The sequence below is a fragment of the Pelophylax lessonae genome (genome assembly GCF_965119305.1).
Source record: "Pelophylax lessonae genome assembly, chromosome: 1".
NCBI lineage: Eukaryota > Metazoa > Chordata > Amphibia > Anura > Ranidae > Pelophylax > Pelophylax lessonae.
Window position 1 is genome coordinate 400,638,861 of NC_138768.1, and position 22,266 is coordinate 400,661,126.

Sequence of the window (22,266 nt, forward strand, 5' to 3'; positions counted from 1 at the left end):
ATCTAAACCAGAAGAAGGCGAAGGCCTGGGCCTTCTTCTATAAGTCCGCTCAGACATCCGCAGATCCACCTTTGACGCTAAAGTCGCAAGTGCAGCGCTAGGAGAGCTCTGCTCAGAGGACCCAGGCGTACCTGAATCCTCCACCAGAGCTGGGGGAATTTGCTGTCCTGGGAACCCATATTAAAGCGATTGAAAGTAAAAGCGCTGTCCCTTTAAGTAGCAACCGATGCACCGCGAGGTACCGCAAAAGGAATGGAAAACAGTGCTACAATCAAACAGCAGAAAAACGACCAAGGAGAAGCTAAAAGACCCCCAGAAGAGCTACATACAGTCTCCACGCTTGCTGGAACGATCTCCCGTCTGAGGGAAGGAAGTGATTTCATCTGCTAGAGGACACAGTCTAAGGGAAAATGGCTGCACATGCAATGTAATGAGGAGGCTCCGGGAAGATGGCCGGGCACATGCAAGAAGGACCATGCCACATCCAAGATGGCGCCGAAAGGGCGCGATTTTGCTGCAGGGAGGAGCGCTGTAGCCCATACATGAGGCGGAACAGCATGCCCACACTAAAAATGGCGGCCCAGCGATTTTCACGCAGCGGGCCGCACGCACATGTCTGGCACCCCAAAAGTACAAAGGAACATACATAGGGGAGAGGGACCCCCCGCGACCCCCCCACAGCGCGGCAAAACCGCCATAGTGCCCACAGGGACAGGGAGAGACCAGGAAGCACACCCACAGACATGAGGGGAATACACAGACACCAAACGACAGACTGTCATCCCCAACACAGAGGCCCCACAGACACCCAACAAGTAGAGGGGTTACTCACCGACCAGCGATAGCGTGGGAGCTGCGGTGAGACAGGAAGTCTCCCACCCCAGGTGGTGGGGGAACCGTCAGCCTAACAGGACGCTAGCTACACGCGGCGTACCGAAGTAGAGCCATCCTAGCGAAGTAGCCACATTCGCGGGCAGTGTCCCTGAGGACAGGGACAGGTCGGTTGCGAGGCTTGGGCGTACGCATAGCCCGCTAAACGCTCAATGGCGGGCTAGGATTCCCTAAGGCTCTCGTACAACCAGTCCCATTCCCAGCTCCGCAAACGCTGTAGTCTTCCAAAGTCTTACTAAGCGCAGGAACAAATAAAAAGCTATTAGTGCAAAGAAAAACACACTTAGCAGAAAATAAAACCGAGAAAAAGGCTGAGACTGTAGCCCCAGCATGGGGAAGCCTGCCTACTCCTATCTAGGCAAAAGACAAACTGAATAGGGAATGAGGCTAGCCGGGGGTACTGGACCAGAGGGACAGCCCCCTGTAGGTGTGTCTATGCAAAGTTTTTTGTTTTAACAATATCTTCTGCCTAGCTTACTCCTGTGTATAAGAGGTCAATACCCATAAGTGAAGACTGTATGAGTGGGCGGTGACTGTCAGAGGACGTAAGAGAAAATAAAAAGAAGAAAAAAGGCTGAGACCGCAGCCCAAGCCAGCCTACCCCTAAGCTAGGCAGCAGCAAACTGAATTGGGAATGAGGCTAGCTGGGGGTATTGACCATAGTGACAGCCCCTGTAGGTGTGTCTATACAAAGTTTTTGTGAATATTCAAAAAGAAAAAATCTTCTGCCTAGCTTACTCCTGTGGAGAAGGCCAATACCCAGACGTGCAAATTGTATGAGTGGGCAGCGACTGTCAGAAGACGTAAGAGAAAAGGGATTGGTTGAATCCAAGTGGGAGTAAAGCTCGTACTATGGATGACCAAGCGGTTATTATGGCAGACACTAACAATGGTTTGGCTATAAAACATGTATTTGTGTCAAAATGCTTTACAAGAGTTTATCACACTGTGCACCAATACTTCCCTTACCCACCATAAAAACAATGTCACTAATTCAATATGTCCGGACTGTGTGCTATAAGCAATTGTGTGGACCACCGCTAGTGTATAACAGAGGGGATAACTTCCTTATGGAACACCAGAGTTGCAGCGCACACAGACCCCTAGGCTCCTCCAGGAATGGACCATCATAAGGTACTATAATGCATAACAAATGGTGGTGGAGAGGCTGCCTTCGCCTATCTGGAAGTTTCCTAAGATACACTGAATAATGCAGGGATCGGAAAAAAACACCTATCATTCTGAAGGTAAAGGTAAGTGTCTGTGACCCTCTTGTCGTTAGTGCTCAAAACATGAATAGTGTATTGCTCAGTGGTCCTTCCTTTAGATATGGCAGTGAAATTCACTTTATCAAGACAGTCTCAACGACGTGGCTATACACAGGATTAGTGGAGCGAGCAGTCTTGAATCCGATACAACATACACCACCTGCACCTTACTTAAGTCATAACCATCTTGATCACTGAAAGATCGATAAGGCGAGGTAAGATTGCTCGCTCCACTTATCCTGTGTATAGCCACGCCATTAAGACTATACACAAGCGGTGATCCACACAGTTGCTTGTAGCACACAGTTGATACAGTCCGGATGAGTTGATACAGCCCAGATGTATTGAATTACATTCTTTTTATGGTGGGTAAGGGAAGTTATTGGTGCACAGCGTGACCTACATGAGTGAAACTCTTTTGCAAAGCATTTTAACACAATACATGTTTTATATCCAAACCATTAAGCCTAGTGACTGCCATAATAACCGCTTTGTCATCCATACAGGGAGCTTTACTTGAGATTGGATTCAACCAATCCCTTTTTTCCTGTAAATGTGTTGGGTTAGTGGGCAGAACACCAATACGGTGCTTTAGACAATGTTGCTGTATTTTGACCAGTTTCTGTCAGTTCCATACACAGAAAAACATTTGAAACTACATGAACACCACAAATAAAAATGGATTTGATGAGTGAAGCCAAATCAAAAAGTCACTAACATTCAACATAGACGTTTGGCTGTAAAGGATTCGCTAATTTGTACTTCTAAACATTTGGGGCTGTACTCAAAACTTTTATAGTACAAGTTACAACCCCAATTCCAAAAAAGCTGGGACGCTGTGTAAAATCGACATAACAGAATGCAATGATTTGCTAATTTCATAAACCCATATTTTATTCAAAATAGAAAACATCAAATGTTTATAACCACTTGACCTCTGGAAGATGTAACCCTCATGAGCAGGCCATTTTTTTCAAAATGGCACTGCGTTACTTTATTGCATGGTCGTGTGACACTGTACCCAAATAAAATGTATCCTTTTTCCCACAAATAGAGCTTTCCGTTAGTGGCATTTGATCACTTCTGCGTTTTAATTTTTTTTGCGCTAGAAACAAAAAAACAACAATTTTGAAAAAACACAACATTTTTTTACTTACTTTCTGCTATAAAACATATCCAACAAAGAAAAAAAAAAATTCTTCACTTTAGGCCAATATGAATTCTGCTACATCATTTTGGTGTAAAAAATCCCAATAAGCTTATATTGATTGGTTTATGCAAATGTTATAGCGTCTATAAACTATGGGATTTTTTTTCTTTGTTTTCGTTAGACGTATGTCACCCTTCCAGTGCTCCTTGATGCAAAGAGCAGTTATAGGTGGGGGCAGTGGCCACTTGTTTATATAATTTTCAAAATTAGCTTATATTTTTCCCAAAGATTATACTCTCATTTTGAACATTTGTGATTTTTTCTTTGAATAAAAAATGGGTTTATGATATTTGCAAATCATTGCATTTTGTCTTTATGTAGATTTTACACAGGATCCCACTTATATATTTTAACTTTGTTAACAAAACTTGAAGACATACATCAAAGGGAAAATGGGACCGTAAAATCAATTTCTCCGATGTTCCTTGATGGACACAGCTCCTGATTCTTCTTACCATTGGGTTATACTGCCCCCTACAGGAGTAGGACGCTAGGCAGGAAAAAGCTTGACTACGTCTATGGGCAGTCCCAGGGAGTGTACACCCACACTCCACTGTAGGCACTCAATTTTTAGCACAAGCAGTGTCAGAAGATAGCCAACTCCACAGAGGAGTGGGTGCTGTGTCAGTCAATGAACATCAAAGAAATGGATTTTACAGTAAGTTTTATAATCCCATTTCATCTTTCGTTCATTGATGGACACACCTCCTAATTCTTCTTAACCAACCAGGTAACAGAGGTCAACTATAAACAACTGGAGTGCACCTGACATACAATACACTCTCAAAGAGGACCATGTCCTCTAAACAGCAGCCAGCAAAACCTTGCGGCCAAAAGAAGCATCTGCAGATACCAACAAAACCACTTTACAAAAAACTGCAAAAGTGTGCATCTACAACCAGGTGGCCGCCTTGAAAAACCTGCACTTGAAGACGTAAAGCCCAGGAGACACTAAGCACCCTAGTAGAGTGCCCCCTAACAAGGAAAGGAGGAACCTGACCCCTGATGCAATAGGCCTGAACCACCATCTGTCTGATCCATCTGGAAATCGTCGCAGAGGAAGAGGACAACCCTTAGTGAGGTCCATCTGTGAGCGCAAATAGAGTATGACTTCCTAAAAGCCTCCGTAGCTGCCAGGTACACCCAAATTGCCTGGACCACATCCAAGACCTGGCAAGGCAATTTCCTTCAGATGTTTAGGTCTGGGAAACAGGGAAGGCAACACAATGTCTTCATTCAAATGACAGTCAGAGGCCACCTTAGGAAGGAATGAAGGACAGAGGCAAAGCACAACCTTATCCTTCTGAAGCACCATAAAGTGGACAGGATAACGCCGTCAGTTCCTCCTTCACCCTCCTGTGAAGACCCGAGGTGTGGGAGTGAGACCAAAATGTCAACACCACAAACTGATAATGCTTCTCACCCATGGCAAAAAAAAAAAAAAAGAGGAAATGCTGGCGACCAGCACATATTAGAATGTGACAGTAGGCATCCTTGATGTCGGAAACGATAAGAAATCCCCCTGATGTAGGGATGCCACTACAATGTGAATGGACTCCACATGTGGAACTTCTGTACCTGCACAACGCAGCTTAGCGCCTTGAAGTCCAGAATTAGATGTACCTTGCCTTCCTTCCTGGGGAATGTAAAGAGGTTAGAGTAAAAAACCCTTGAAAATGTTATGAAGTCTGAACCATCACCCCTTGAAAAAACAAGTCTTTCACTGCCTCAAAGAGACCCTGTAAGTGATTTAGGGACAAGTGCAGGATGGAAGGGAAAAAACCTTTCCAGAGGACAAGCCCCAACTCAACCTCGTAGCCTGACCGAATGACTTTGTGGAACCACTTGTCCTGTACCAGGGAGGTCCAAGGATCTAGAAACAAGCGAAGACATCCCCCCACCCCAGATACGTGCGAGGGCGCCCCTTCATGCAAAGGTAGCCTTGTCCGCAGGTCTGGAAGAGCCCGGTCGTGGCTTGCCAGACCAGGTCCTCTTGGAAACTCTGGAGAAGGCCCTGACTTTTGATCCCTTGTCTTGAGATCCTGAGAAAAAGAGGCCGCTTAGGAGCCGAGTATGGCCCACGTCTACGACGGGGCTCCTTGCCCTTGGTAGCCTGCAGAAGAAGAGTACTCTTCCCCCGCGTGAAACCCTTAAGGATGTCATCCAAGGAAGCTCAAACAGAAGATCCTCTACAAGAGGGAGATCAGATAAAGCCTTCTTAGAAGTCTAGTGTGCAGACCAGCATTTCAGCCAGACAATATGCCAAAAGGACCACTGTTGATACAGACAGCCCAGAAATCAAAGAAGCAGCATCCAAAGAGGCATCACAGAAACTGTAGCCCCTGGACCAACCGGACTGCCAACTCTGCAAAGACAGGGAAGCTAGTCTCCCTCCAGGCCCTGGCGTAAAAGCTTAGCCCACTCGGTCAGCGTTTGCGACACCAGGGCAATAGTAATAAACGGCCTAATTGCTGAAACAGACACAGCGCACATATGGCGGACCAGAGCATCCGCCCTCATTAGCTGGACCTGTAAAGGTTAGGGACTATGTTGTTGCATAGTTGCGGTCTGCACGTGCTCGCTAGCCAGACTGGAAGGACCCTAAGGATCTATATTATCCAGTTCAGCACTTGATTGCAGTTCTCACAGAAACCTAAAAAAAAAAAAAAAAAAAAAAAAAAACGAAACAATTGCCAGGCCTGAAATCCCAGCAAGGAACTAGGTCCTTACTCCTGACTAGGCAGAAAAATACGGAGTGTCTATAGCCGAGAGTGGGTGTATACCCCCTGGGACTGTCCATAGGCGTAGTCAAGCTTTTCCTGCCTAGTGTCCTACTCCTGTAGGGGGGCAGTATAACCCAATGGTTAAGAATCAGGAGCTGTGTCCGTTAATGAACGAAAAAGAAAATGGGATTCTTGTATGCTGCAATTAGGACACAGCTTTATTATGGGTTATACTCTACCAACAGTAGAAATGGACACTATGCACCAAAAAAAAAAAAAAACGATCCTTAGGTTTACCTTTGGACAATGTTAATGTAGGCAGGAAGGATTAGTGATTTAACAGAAATACCAAAACCCCAAGAAAGGGCTTTACAGAGTGTAAAAATAGAATTTTTGTAAAATCTTACCATAAAATTCTTTTCTCCGAGTCCTCTGACAGTCACCGCCCATTCATACAGTCTTCGTGATTGGGTATTCACCTTCTCCGCAGGAGCAAGCTAGGCAGTAATTTTGTTAATACAAAAAACATTAACATATAGACACACCAACGGGGGGCCATCCCTCTGGCCTATATCCTCCAGCCAGTACCACTCTAATCCAGTCATGTAGCAAGCAGTCCATGAAAAACCGTCAACCCCAAAGAGAGGGGCGGGCGCGGCGACTGTCAGAGGACTCTTGAGAAAATAATTTTACGGAAAGATTTTACAAAAATTCTATTTTCTCTTACGTCCTCTGACAGTCACCGCCCATTCATACAGTCTTCACGATTAGGACGTCCCAAAGCAGTGTAGATGTGAGGGGTGGGAAGATGCAACCTTAAAATAGGCAACGCAGCACCCAGGTCAGAGAAAAAAACTGAACTGAACCAGTGGGGTAAGTAAAGCTCAACAGGAGTTAACCCAGGAAAAAAATTAAATAAACCCCATGACTAAGAGACATTAAAAAAATATCATGTCTCTTTAAACCACTGCCGCACTCAAAACCTAGCGGCCAAAAGAAGCATCCGAGGATGCCAACACATCAAGTTTGTAAAACTTAGAAAAGGTGTTTACAGACGACCTGCACACCGGAGCCACCGACGCCTGGTGGCGAAATGCCCAAGATGCACTAACCGCTCTAGTAGAGTGCGGCTTAACAGGGAAGGGAGGAACCCAACCCTTAACGGAATAGGCCTGCACAATCGTCTGTCTGATCCATTTGGAAATGGTTGCCGCAGACGCCGCTGTACCCTTCCGAGGACCTTCAGAAAGGACAAACAGACAATCCGACTTCCTGAAAGAGTCCGTGACGGAAAGGTAAACCTTGATCGCCCGGACCGCGTCCAAGGAATGCAAGGCAAATTCCTTCGGGTGCTTAGGCTTCGCACAAAGCAAAGGAAACACAATATCCTCATTGAGGTGGAAGGCTGAAACCACCTTAGGAAGAAAAGACTGATTTGGTCGCAGGACCACTTTATCCCTATGAACAACCAGATAGGAGGAGCGGCAAGACAGAGCCATCAACTCAGACACTGTGAGCAGATGTGATCGCCACTAGAAAGGCAACTTTCTGTGACAACACAGGCAGAGGGATCTCTCTGATGTTCTCAAAGGGAGGTCGTTGTAAAATGGACAGAACCAGATTTAGGTCCCAGGGAGGTAAGGGAGCATTCCTCGGGGGAGCCAGATGACGCACCCCCTGAATAAAGGTGCGAATCAAGGAATTAGACGCCAAAGGGTGTGGAAAAAGAATGGCCAAGGCCGACAATTGGCCTTTGATTGTGGTCAGCGCCAGGCGCTGATCCACCTTAGTCTGTAGAAAGGCCAAAACCCTCGCCACTGAAAAGGTGCAGGGGTGAAGACCTTGTGACTCGCACCAGGCAAAATATGCCCTCCAGGTGCAATGATAATCTTCCCAGAGGAAGCTTTTCTAGCTTTTAGCAAGGTAGGAATGGCAGCCGACGGGATACCCCTGTCTCTCAAGATTTGGCTTTCAACAGCCAAGCGACTGTAAAGCAGGATGGAAGATCGATCCCTGAGACAGAACATCATTTCTTAGTGGAAGCTGCCAGGGAGGCTCAACAACCATCTGCATAATGTCCAGGGCCAGTCTGGAGCTACCAGAATCACCAGCATTCGTTCCGAGGCTAACCTGCAGAGGAACCTGGACAACATTTGAATCGGAGGAAAGGCATATATCAGCCGATGCCACGGCACCACTAACGCGTCCGAGGCGTCCACCAGAGGATCGCGAGATCGAGCCATGAACCTTTCCAATTTTTTGTTGAAAATATACAATAAAAATAAAAATTCAGTGCTTAAAATCAAATGGATGGGTAAGCAGCTGTACACCAGGATAGGTCAAACCTACCAAAACCTATAATATGCAGTAAAAGAAAATAAAGTGCAGCGCTATAAAATTACAAATAGTGCATAAAATCATTCACATTAAAATTTATAAAATGCACAATAAAAATCATATCCAACAGGTTCACCGAAACTCGTGTATGGCAATCCGTCTGCACTTTCGCTTTCATCTGGCACTGTGACAGTGCCTTGCTTGTGAGTGATGCTTTATTTTTTACTTTAATAAATGTCCTTAATTAAGCGGAGAGCATTAGATCGTTTTATTTATCTTTTCCGGATTGCCATACACGAGTTTCTGTGAACCTGTTGGATCCTGGATATACAGATCTTCTGGCTGCCTCTGGCTTACTGATACAAAGTGTTGTGACCCCTAGTGGTCGAATACAGGAGGTGAGAGGCTGTATTATCTGTGGCGGAGGAGTCACGTTTGCAGTGTCGTTTTAAATATTCCTGTTTTTCACTTTGGAAATCAGCTTTTAAGGACTTTATGATTTATGATCCACATGCTTTTTATTGTGCATTTTAATGTGAATGATTTTATGCACTATTTGTAATTTTATAGCGCTGCACTTTATTTTCTTTTACCACTTTTTTGTTGAGACGGGATGCGAACAGATCCACGTCCAGAGACCCCCACCGGATACACAGAAGGTGAAACACCTTCAGGTGTAAGGACCATTCCCCCTGGTCCAGGGTCTGGCCGACTCAGATAGTCCGCCTGCCAGTTTTCCACACCTGTAATGTGGACAGCCGAAATCACTGGAACATGCATTTCGGCCCAAGACAATCTCGGCCACTTCCCTGGCCGCCCGGGCACTCCTGGTGCCCCCCTGATTGATGTATGCCACCGCTGTGGTGTTGTCCGTCTGCACTTGTACAGGGCAGCCCTGAATCCGAGCCGGCCAACGGAACAAACAGAGCTTGATTGCCTGGCGCTCCAGGACATCAGTAGGGAGAACTCCTCCCCCGACCACGTTCCCTGGGCACAAATCTTGCCCAGAACTCCACCCCAGCCCGACAGGCTCTCATCCGTGGAGAGCCCCGTCCACAATAACGGCCGGAAGGACTTGCCTTTTGTCAGAATCGGTGACTGGAGCCACCACAAAAGATCCAATCTCACCTGGTGGCTTAGATAAATACTTCTGTCCAAGACTGAGGATGCCTGTCCCACCTGGTAAGGATCTCTGCCCCGTCCTGTAGCAGAGCCAACACAGGAGCCAAAACCTAGGTGAACACCCTTGGAGCCGAAGCGAGACTGAAGGGCAATGCCACAAACTGGTAATGCTCCTCTGCGATTGCGAAGCAGAGATACCGCTGATGACCCTCGTAAATAGGCATGTGCAGATATGCATCTTTTAGGTCGATGGAGGCCATGAATTCTCCTGGACTCAGAGATGCCACCACCGAGCGGATGGATTCCAAACGGAAACTTCTGTATCCACACGAAGCGGTTCAATAACTTTAGGTCCAAAATCAGACGCACCTTGCCCTCTTTTCTGGGCACTTTGAACAGATTGGAGTAAAACCCCCGAAACCTGTCCCGTTGAGGGACCGGCACGATGACACCTTGGGCGAGAAGATCTTGAACCGCCCATTGTAGACCCCGGACCAAAGGCACAAAAGGACCCCCGGTTAGTCTTAAAGGAGGGACCCCGCTTAGCGTAGGGGGATTTACCTTTCAAGACTTGAGGCAAGAGAGTACTCTTACCCCCAGTAAGCCCATTGATCAGCTCATCCAGAGAGTCACCAAAAAGACGATCCCCCGCATAAGGGATGTCAGACACAGTCTTCTTAGAAGCGTGGTCGGCCAACCAGCTTTTCAGCCAGATAATGCGGCGGATTGCAATCCCGACCGCAGATAGACGTGCGACCAAAGGAGCCTTGTCCAAAGCCGTGTCACACAGGTACATCAAGGCCTGTGCCATTTGATCCAACATGTCCAGCGCAGCAGCAGAAACCGACTCTTGCTACCAGAGTGCGCCTAAGCACCTTGGCCCAGTCTGCGATAGTCTGAGACACCATCACTGAGGCGAACACCGTTTTCAGCAGGGAACCCGCCACCATATACATGTGGCGGGAAAGGGTTTCCACTCGTCTATCTGCCGGGTCCTTAAAAACCGGGAGTCTTCCACGGGCATCAAGGTGGATTTATTCAGTCTGGAAACAGTGTGGTCCACTTTAGGAACCACAGTCCAGCGGGTATCAACCGAATCACTTAGGTACTACCAACATCTGCTTAATGCGACACCATTGGTCATTTACCGTTTCCTGAAACTCCTCGGGACAAGGAAAAACTTGACCCGACTTCAGGGTCTTGCGGGTCCCGAAGGAAACCCACTTACCTGCCATGGAGGGCTCATCAAGATTTAAAGTCTACATAACGCAGCTAATACGTGCGTCTACCGCAGCACTGTCACGTGCTATCCCAGAGGAAGAATCCTCCTCCACATCCGACTGAGAAGACGGGGACCCCTCAAGGGGGACTTTGCCCATAACCAGAAGACAGAGGGCTTAGGCCGTTTCTTTGTAACTCGGTCAGACATCAGATCAACTTTTGACATCAAAGTCGCAAGTGCAGCAGATAAAGAGGCTAAGGAAGTAGGATCAGGGGTACCTGAACCACCAACTAGGTCTGTGGGGAATTTGCTATCCTGGGACTCCATATTAGGAAAGTGCAAAAAAAATGACACTGCCCCTTAAAACGGCGGTTCCCGCGGACCCCTATCGCAAACTGCACTACGGGTGGAGACCCTTCCCTTAACTAAAGCTAAACTGACAAAAGAGTGCTAGCAGAAATATAGCCAGAGAAAACCAGTAAAATCCCCCCAGTGTCCCTATACTTGCCACGCTGCTTTTGAGAAGGCTGATTATAAAGAGGAAGTGACCTCACGCTCCTAGAGGCAAAAGCCAGCCCTGAGCCACAAAAAAAAGGGGCCTGAGAGTCAAATGGAGGAAAACACTTAGAAAATGGCCGCTGCCCAGACAGGACATCCGCCCAACACTAAAGATGGCGCTGGCGATGATGGAAAATGGCCGCTGCCCTCACTCTTGAGGCCAAAGAGCCTGCCCTTACCAAACATGGCGGCCAGGCGAAACAGGGCCAAACGCCGCAGAAAATGACCACACTGGCCCCCACTGGGATCTGCACAGAGCACCCCTTGGGAGAAGGAAGCGCCCACACCCCCCGTATGGAGGTCTGCACCGCAGGAGCGAGCCCGCAGGGACAGGGAAGGTAAGACACAGGGGCCATCCCATGGCCATGAGGGGGATATTACAGCAAACTATACATGTACCGCCATCCCCAGAGTGGGCCCACTCAATACCCCCTCAAAAACCTGTTCCCAGGGACAGAGGGGTAGTAGTACCCACCATACCGCGAACGTGGGCACCACTCAGACACGGGAGACCTCCCACCTGGGTGGGGGTGCCGTCAGCCAAGAAGGATGCTAGCAACCCCGGACATTCCGACGTTGAGACATCCCAGTGGAGATAGAAAAACTTTGCAGGCTCGTCCCCGCTTCTAGGGACACTGTTGTTGCGAGGCCTGGGCGTACCAAAAGCCTGCGACGCTCGATGGCAGACTGGGACTCCATAAGGTTCTATATTAACCAGTACGAGGCCCAGTCCTGCTGACGCTAATAGTCCTCCAAATTCTGACTAACTAGCGTAGGTGAGAAAAAATAAAAAGCTATTCTTAAAAGAAAAAACACTTTTCAGAAATAAAACAAGAAAAGAACTGAGACACTAGGTCCCAGCAGGGAAAACCTAGCCTACTCCTGACGCTAGGCAGCAAAGAACTGGATTAGAGTAGTACTGGCTGGAGGATATAGGCCAGAGGGACGGCCCCCTGTGGGTGTGTTTATATGTTAATGTTTGTTGCATTAACAAAATTACTGCCTAGCTTGCTCCTGCGGAGAAGGCCAATACCCAATTGTGAAGACTGTATGAATGGGCCGCGACTGTCAGACGACGCAAGAGAAAATCATTTTCGGACAGCTTTAAAAAAGGGTTAAAATCCTGTCTCCCTTTGACTTGGTGATTTTATTTTGTAAAATTTAATTTAACTTAAATTGATTGACTCTGGAAATTCCAAGCAAAAGTTTACCCAAAAAGCATGGGAAGTCCCCCACTGGGTAGTCTTATGCAGGCAAAGCTTTGGGACCACTTTAATACCAAACCTTATTTAAAAAAAAAAAAATTAAAACAAAGGATATACCTACCTGCTCTGTGCAATGGTTTTGAACAGAGCAGCCCTGATCTGCCTCTCCTGGGGTCCTCCACCAGTGCTCCAGACTCCTCCTCTTTATCCAGTTCCCCCATAGGAAGCCTCTTCCTTTAGGGGAACTCGTGCAGCGCCGCAGCCGGACACCCATGGACTGCAACTTCCTCATGAATGCATTTTCTAAAATGCTGTCAGAGGGCCTAGCACAAACGGCCTCCCAGATCACACATGCTATTCAAGCTGACTTCCAAAACTTTGGTTCCAGGATGGAAGTCATGGAGACTAAATTGGACCAAACTATTTCCAGAACCAACCAACATACTGACGATATTCAGGAATTACAGGAACGCCTGGACTCGGCCATTTCCAAAACCGACGACCTGGAGAATTGCTCAAGGCGTTACAACTTTCGCATCAGAGGCCTCCAAGTCTAGCCGGGATGTACATGCAGCAGTGCAGGGCTTCATCACTGAACTTATCCTCAATATTCCAGAGCATAACCTGGAATAGGACAGGGCACACAGAGCCCTCCAAGCCCCAAGAAAGGACAATCTTCCAAGAGATGTTGTGGTCAAACGGCATTTTTACAGGGTGGAGGAGATCATGCGTCTGGCCAGGAGCTCTGACCAGCTTTCCATTCAAGGTCATCCGGTCCAGATTTTCACAGACTTATCACCAATGACGATCCAGAAAAGGAGATCCCTTAAGCCTCTACTACATGTTTTATCACAAAAAGCTACTGGTGGTCATTTTTATTTTGTTTGTCTTTCTTCTTTAAGACCAAAACATATGGCTTCTCAAGTCTTTAGGAAGGTGAAAGGATCCTCCTACAACTGGGCCTCATATCTTTGGAACATCAGCCCGTTGCTCATCCCCAGAATTCAGCCTCTTCCAATCGCCCATCTCCCCCTAGTCCAATCACCCCAGTATGGCAAAAGAAACAGTCGAAAAGATCCAAGGACTCTCACGTCACTTGACTTGCCCTGCAAAGGAAAAGATGTTCATTTGCCTCTTCGTGGTCGGATCGCCTTAGGGCCCACTTTGGACTTGGGTCCCCATGACTCCTGGACCTAACTGGTTAAGGTTCTCCCCACTTTATATCTCTGTTACAGGTTACAGAGACATCCGTAGTTCACATTTAGCTTACACTTACTGTTTGTTGCTCTTTAAAATCTCACTGCTTCATGTTTATCTGGCCTTCCCTCCAGGTGAGGGGGGAGACGGGACCTGTTGGCTGGGCCCTGTGCCGTCCCTCTCCCCAGGGAATGCTCTTTTGTATACATGTTCCTAATGGTTTTCATTCTCAATTTGCTTCCTGCGTTCAGCACCAGGGATTGCCCTGGTAGGTCTTGCTCGGCACTCCCCTCACCTGCTTTTTGCACTGAGCCAAACGGTTATGCCTGGGCCAGACGTGGATGCCTTTTCACTTGGGGGGTGCCAGCCTCTGTCTGGGACTCGGGAATCCTCCTTGTGGAGGAGAGCATCTCCCTACTACTTACCTCTAGCTGGTTGGGGGGGGGGTATATGTTACATATTGCAGTTTGGTTTGGGGCATGAGCTTTGCGCCTCCCCTCTGACCCCGTGTGGTGTAGGTTGATCCACGTGGAGTCAGACGTGTGTCTGCTTAGACGAATATTTCTACGTGTTGCTCGGGATCAGGCTGGCCATACCGGGCACTGGGGCGGAGGGGGATCCCCTGTTTATTTTGATCCGGGGGCCCCTGAGGTCCTCCCCTTCTCCTGTTTTTCCCTTTCTTTTTCTATATTTTCACTTCGATCTCTTTCTTCCTCAGGTACCAGAGTGGAGCTTTTTCAACACGGTATGCTTTTGCTGGTACATGCGAATACGCACTCAACAAATGGGCCATCAACTTTTTTGTGGGTACATGTAGGTCAGTGTCTCATAATGCTTATACCACTTCTCAGGACACATGGCTGTAAGTAGGAACTCCCTCACGCCTATACAGGTGGCTTCCCATAATGTTTACAGTCTGAACTCCTGAATTAAATGAAGGAAATATTTCCAATATGCCCATTCCCAACATCTGGATGTTCTCTTGCTCCAAGAAACGTAATTTCCCCAAAAATTTTACCCCCGAATTTGTTCATTCCAAATTGCCTCAATTTTTCCTGGCCAACGTGGAAAATAAAACCAAAGGAGTAGGCATCTTTTTCTCTAAACAATTGAGCTTCTCCGCTACGAATGAAATTAAAGATCCAGAGGGCAGGTTCTTGCTCGTCTCGGGAACTTTGGAGGGGTCCTTATTCACTTTTGTGTCATATTATCCCCCCAATAAGGGCTAGTCACAATTTTTTGCCTCCGTTTTCCAAGTTCTCTCACCTGGTGGGGAAAATTATATTGGGAGGAGAGTCGACCATTGCCCTGGATCAAATGCTAGACAAATCTGGTCATAAACCTGCATGTGTGTTGAAACCACCCAAGCAGAGTTTGAAAATAGCAAAGCTGGTCCATTCCTATGGACTCAGACATCTGGAGAGAACTTAACCCATCTTCCAAGGACTATACGCATTTTTTCTGCACCTCATCAGACGTTTGCGCCGATAGACCACATTTTCCTGACGGCTGTGGACGCTCCCTTGGCCGTCAGGGCGCTTATCAGGGACTCCCCTATGTCTGACCGCTCACTGGTATTGCTCCAAATTGAAACAATCCACGGAAGGGATAGCTCACGCCTGAATGAATCACTACTATGCTAACCCCCTCTCTGCGCTTTAATGGAGAGAAAGACATTGCTGATTATTTCCAAACTAGATTATTTCCAAACTAACAATGTCTGGGGCATTTCTCCTGGGACACTTTGGGCAGCTCACAAGGCTGTTATTCGCAGTAAGTTTATTCAATTGGCCACCAAACTTAGGATGGAGTCACGGGTGGAGATTGCTAGGCTCAAACAGAAATTTCAAGAACTATCTAGAAAACAGACGCAATCCGAAACCCGAATCCCAAGCAAAACTTGTCGTTTAGCTTTAAATATGGCCCTCACCACCCGGGCTGAAGAGAGTCTGCGATGGTCAGGTGCTCAGTTTTACTTGCATAATGATAAAATAGGCCCTAGGCTGGAAGCCAAATTAGCACCCTGCCCCCGATCATATGCCTTTCCGAAAATTTGCTCCTCTGCGGGTGTCTAACACAGAACCCTAAAAAAAAAAAAAGAAAAAAAAAAAAAAATTCGCTATATTCGTAAGGATCAGGTGGGCTTTATACCCGGAAGACAGGGTCCGGAATCAAGATAACAAGAGCGGTCGACATTATTTCACTTTTGGGGGCCAGTTGGGATGGAGGAAGCCCTCAGGAAGGCTTTCTGCTCTCAATCGATCTTAAGGTGGCATTTGATACCGTAAAATGCCCATATCTTTTTGTAATTCTGGAAAGATGGGGTTTCCGTCCCAGTTTTACTCAGACTCTCAGGGCCCTCTACTCCAATCACAGCACCCGGGCCCTCTACTCCAAACCCAGCACCCAGGTTAAATTACAAGGGCACTTCTCGGGTGCTTTCCCGATTTTTCAAGGTACTAGATAGGGCCGTCCCATATCCCCCTTAATTTTTGCAATTGCAATAGAAACGCTGGCCATAAGTATCAGACATAGCCCCGATATACATGGAATTAACTGGCGGACGTGCACATAAGTGCACCCTGTTCGCAGATGACCTATTCTTTTCTCTCTGCCCCCTTCATCTCGACCCCTAATGTTCTCAAGCTCCTGGAGGAGTTTGCGAGGGTTTCGGGTCTCCAGGTGAATCTCTCGAAATTGATAGCTCTGAATATCAATATTCCGTCCTCTATGGACAAAACTCTTCAGGAAAATTTCCCTTTTAATTGGGCCTTCACCTCCATATCCTACCTTGGGGAGAATTTGCCCGCTTCCATTGCTCAACTCTATCATGTGAACTATCCCCCTCTTTATAGAAAACTGGGAGCAGAAATGGTAGATTGGGGTAGATGGAACATCTCGTGGCTAGGAAGGATTCACTCGGTTAAAGATGAACCTCCTACCCAGGATTTTGTATCTGTTCTCCTCCCTTCCGATACAGTACAGAAAACGAGTCTCCAAAAATTCCAATCCAAAATGACTCGCTTTATTTGGGGTGGGAAAGGCTCACGGTGCCCACAGAATATACTCCTCGGGAGCCGTTTACAAGGGGGTCTGGGAGTCCCACTTCTATGGCGATATTATCAGGCGGCACAACTGGCGCAAATCTCCATCATTTATGCCCCGGGAAAAAGACCTGATTGGGTGGACATTGAAAGGCAATCCATTCCTAATCACACGATAGATCTAGTTTGGCCACCTCCGAAACCGAGACCCCCCCCCTATAATGTCGCCCACCTTATCTCACTCCATGGAGCTCTGTGACTCACTCTACAAACACCCCTCTCTAACTTCAATTTATAGACCACTGTCCCACCTTTGTAATAATCCTATATTTCCTCCTGGACAAAATATTAAAGCCTTCCAATGGTGGACAAAGGATTGTTCAGGATTGGACACTTTATATCATCCCAGGGTCCGCTATCTGCCTCGCATTGTCTTAGCAAACTGGGAATGCCCCAATCGGAAAGGTTCAGGATACATCAAATTAGACACCATTTCCTGACTGAATACTGGGTCTGGCACTTGACCCTGTCTTACAGCCTATGAACACTGGTGTTCTCAAATCCAAGTCCAGAGAGGTGGCATCTCCCTGATCTATGCGGCACTGATAGATACATTCGAAAAACCTCAATACGCTTTATTATGGGAAAGTGATCTAGATTTAAATTGGGAGACCAAGGATTGGTATGTTCTCTTTCGCAGATCATTTAAGGGTATATTTAACACACCTCTGGTAGAAGCCAATGTTATATTGAACACACCTCTGGTAGAAGCCAATGTTAAGGTCCTCGCTCGTTGGTACAATGTTCCTACCGGTCCGGCTAAAATCTACCCAGGCATCTCCTTACTGTGCTTCCCCAATTGTGAACACCAGCACATCCTCCTCCACATTTGGTGGGATTGCCCGCGTATCAGAGGGTTTTGGAATAAAGTATTCAGAATGATGCGCAGGGTTACTGGTCTAGCAATACCTAAAACACCAGAAATCTCTTTACTACACTGCACTCCAGCGCAGGGCCGAAACCCATCCTGAAATTGATTAATTGCATACTGCTGGGTGCGAAAATACAGTAACTTTGGCGTGTGCATGGGAACTACTCTCGGTCTCCTTAATATGGACGAAATGCAAAATTTCCTGGATCATGGCTCAGGAAAGGTTGTCAGTATCTTCTTAGCAAAACAGGAAGAATTTTAGTTAGTCTGGGAACCTTGGTGTTCATATATTTACCATGTTGTTATTTGTCAGCTTACCTCCTACTCTGGTACCTTCCAGTTCTCCTCTCATTCTTTCACACCTTTTCTTTCTTTCTTAGGCTTCCTTCTCCATCTCCACTGGATTCCCTGAACTACTGATATCCTATCTTACTGCAGGTCCTTAAATAGGGTTTTGTTATCCAATCTTAGGGGTCCCCCACTATAAGTCCTGTTTTATATGCATCATATACTGTTCTAGGGACTCGACATACAGGTGTGGACAATCCACTCTCCTATGAAACTTCTTATATTTGTTCCCTAAATCGTATACCATTTACACATGCCATTTGGGGACCCATGTCCCATTTACCTCTTTATTCTGTTTTACCCTTTGACCTTCTGTGTGGACCATTTCTTATGCCTTTTACAATGGATATTGTGTCACTCTTATGTTTCACTTCTGTATTGTAACTTGTTCATATATTTTCAATAAAAATGATTGCAAGTAAATATACAACAAAATTGTGTATTACATTTTTCAAGTTGCTATCTGATCGATTTGTTCAATGTAAAAAAAAAATATATATATATATATTCATACAACACACCATAAAAAAGCAGAGAAAATTAAAAACAAACATTTTGGTTTATTTGAAAAATTTTAGACTAGTAAAAAATTACTTTCTGGGGGTTTTATTATGTAAACAAATAAGTGTAAGTGTAAAGGCACTTCCTTTGTCATTTGGTTGATCATGCTTGTCCAGCATCCTTTAAAAAGTTTGTCCTCCAATGACTTCAATGCAATGAAATCCGAGTTAATCACATTTTTCTTGCATTTAAAAAACTCAGGTTGAACTTGATTTGCTCACTATTCAACACAGCCACAAGTTCATGTCTAAAGCTGAACTCGCTTAAAGTTACTTTAACCAACTCTGCTCCAGAAGGTTTAACCCCCTCATGCTTCATTAACTGGCATTTGTGTTGTCAAGCAACACTACACAAATTAAATTTTATAGGTTTTCACACAAATATAGCTATATTTTGGTGGTATTCGATCACCACTGGGGTTTTTGTGCGAGATAAAGGAAAAAAATTTTGGGTAAAAAAATAAAATAAAACTATTTATCCTTTCTGTTATGAACATATCCAATGCATTCGGCTAAATGTCTTTGGTAAAAAAAAAAAAAAAAGCTATATTTGGTTTGAGATATATATCTCTCTCTCTCCATCTATCTATATGTATATATATATATATATATATATATATATATATATATATATATATATATCTATATATCTATATCAATCCTGATGTACTGGGAGCCTCTCATTTCTTGAGGCCTTTAAAAAGCCAGGACAGTACAAACGTCCCCTAAATGGCCCATTTCTAGAAAGTAGACAGCCTGAGGCATTTAGGAAGGCATAGCGTGTTTTTTGAAGTTGCAATTTCTTGGAAGATAAAGTAAATCATTTTTTTCATTTTTACATACCATCACCAGTGCATTACACCATTGTAATGACTGGTGTAGCAGTGATCAGGGCTACTGGCTGGTGACAGCATGTTAATAAAAAATATTTTTTATTTAATTTTCTAACATTTAACCTTTAGGCCCCTTTCACACTTGTACGACTCCAAAGTTGCACCGACTTTGGAGTGCAACTTTGGTGCAACTTTGATGCATCTTTGGCACAACTTTGGATGGGTGCAACATGGATACGACTTTGGCTTTGACCAGTTTTAATGGACAACTGTTGCACACAAGTTGCATAGTATAACAATTTGGTATGACTTTCATGCAACTTCTGAGGGTTAACATTGAAGTCTATGGCCCTGCTTGAAAGTCAGACCAAAGTAGTGCGTAGGGCTGGGCGATATGACTGAAAACTGTATCACGATATCAGTGTTTCATATCGGTCGATATCGATAATTATTGATATTTTTTATTACCCATTTAAAATAAGGACCCTAGGGTGAGAATGCAGGGCGGCGGGCATGGTGCAGGAGAATGCAGGGTACTGGCATGGTGCAGGAGAATGCAGGGCACTGGCGAATGCAGGGCACTGGCATGGTGCAGGAGAATGCAGGGCACTGGCATGGTGCAGGAGAATGCAGGGCACTGGCATGGTGCAGGAGAATGCAGGGCACTGGCATGGTGCAGGAGAATGCAGGGTACTGGCATGGTGCAGGAGAATGCAGGGTACTGGCATGGTGCAGGAGAATGCAGGGTACTGGCATGGTACAAGAGGATCCGGGGTTGTGGGCATACTACAGGAGATGCAGTGCTGTGGGCATGGTGCAGGTGGACCATGCCCGCAGCACTGCATCCCTTGTAGTGTGCCCGCAGCCCTGCATAATGGCAGGTAGTGAAGCTGTTTCACTTACCTGTTCCAGAGGCGTCTTCATTTTAAAAATGGCGCCACCACGTCATTGCGCACGCGTCGCCACCGCTCGTGTAATTTCGGCTATTCCCGGCCTCTCCCGAGCGGCGGCGGCGCGTGCGCGGTGACATGTATGCGACGGGCGGCGCCATTTTTAAAGCTTAAACCCGTCGGAGCGGACTTTTCCTTTTATCGTTCACAGTCTTGTATTGCTATCGAAAATGTCACTATCGAGATACATATCGGTATCGTTTTATCGCCCAGCCCTAGTAGTGCGTGAACTACTTTGAAGTTGCTGCAACTTTAAGTTAAGTTGCGCATATATGAATGGTTATCATTGGAAAACATTGGGGAACGACATGTCGTGCAACTCTGATGTCCAAAGTTGCATGACAAGTTGCACAAGTGTGAAAGGGGCCTTAACAGTTCAGTGTCACCATAGTACCACTACTAGTAGTACTTGTGATCCGTAATTGGCTACAGCTAATCATATGGTAGAGGGTGCTGTGATTGGCCCAAGTACCATGTGATACCGTGTGCTGTTATGAATGACTTTCGCTATGTGATCACAATATCAACAAAGCTTTTATGAATGAGTCACAGACAGTGGTCATGGCGGTGGCGTGGCACACAGTGCCCCTCAAACCCGGAACAGGCTGGACCACGTACATGCATGTGATCCAGCCCGCCCACGCTGGCCACCTGCAGTAAATATACTGTGGCAGTCGGCAAGTAGCTAAAATAGTTTATTTGGACCAATCACCATCACTAATAAACAAGCCTGTTGTGAGCACTGTATAAACTGTAGGATCAGCTGTCTTCTGGCAGCAGGATGGGGACTTCCCATCCCACTCCTGGATCAAAACCAAGTCAGGCTGAGCTTGGCTTAGTCATTTACAGGCAGCTTTGTATTTTCTGTATGAGTACCAGGCTCTCTTTGATTAACAGGGGTAGAGATTGTGACATAATCTGCACACTTCACCTCAGCCAGAGGAAGCCTTGAACTCAATTCAGAAAATATAAAGCTGCCTGTGAATGTTTTAGCAAAGGGAAAGTCCCCGTGCTGCAGCTGAACACAGCATTATATACGGTATGGAGTTGGTGCTACATACAGTTTATTCAGCGCTCACAGTGGACACGTTGGTTAAAGGTGGTATTAGTTTATTTGGACCTTGGTCCAAATTAACCATTTTAAAGTGACAAAAAGCTGGAAGTGTGATAAGCTGGTTCTTTTACTCTCTTCATCAGGATTTCCTTCCTTTGCATTTTTACCTAGGGAATATAGATATATTACTTATAAATGTATGAGGAATACACATACAGCGGATCATTTTAAACTTAACACAGCATTATCGAGTAAGAAAACACATCTTGTTCTATTTGATTAGTGGTACCACTATTTAGCCCTATGGAACCAATTAAAATGCTACATACATTACAGCACATTCAGGATACTCTAATTCAAGCTTTTTTGTAAATACTATGTAGTTTCTATAAGCTTCATGCTGTAATGTACATCCTGTAAAGCATGTTCTCTATGCCATCTGGCCAATATATGCAACCAGTTGCTAAAATAATACATATCAGAATTTTGAATAGCAAAACGGTCTATAGACATAATTGAAACTATTCAGTTGAGGCTATATTTGAACTTCATAAACTGAGCTGGAAACTTTAAAATCTTCTCTAACCTAAATCGCTGAGCTTGCTGAGCAAGTGGTCCTGGGTATCTTCGATTTGGGGACTGGTACAATTGTGAAAGAATGGTGTGGTTCACTTTTTGGCTTGGATTGTTGGCAAACTTGACCGTTATAGGCTCAGTAGCTCCAGGAGGCTTCTGTCCGTTTAGGCCTTTAATAGCTTCCTCAGCCTCAATTCTTTTGTCAAACCGAATAAAGCCAACGCCCCTTGATACACC

The 22,266-nt window shown here is 45.8% G+C and overlaps 1 protein-coding gene across 3 annotated transcripts in view; it reads right to left on the bottom strand.

Moving 5' to 3' along the window:
* The window catches only part of ELAVL2 (ELAV like RNA binding protein 2), a 346,424-nt gene that overhangs the window by 70,190 nt on the left and 253,968 nt on the right, over positions 1–22,266 (bottom strand). For all 3 annotated transcript variants that reach the window (XM_082268980.1, XM_082268978.1, XM_082268979.1), the window contains exon 5: positions 22,040–22,265. In XM_082268980.1, the coding sequence (XP_082125106.1) occupies positions 22,040–22,265 (226 nt within the window). The remainder of the gene's footprint in view (positions 1–22,039; position 22,266) is intronic.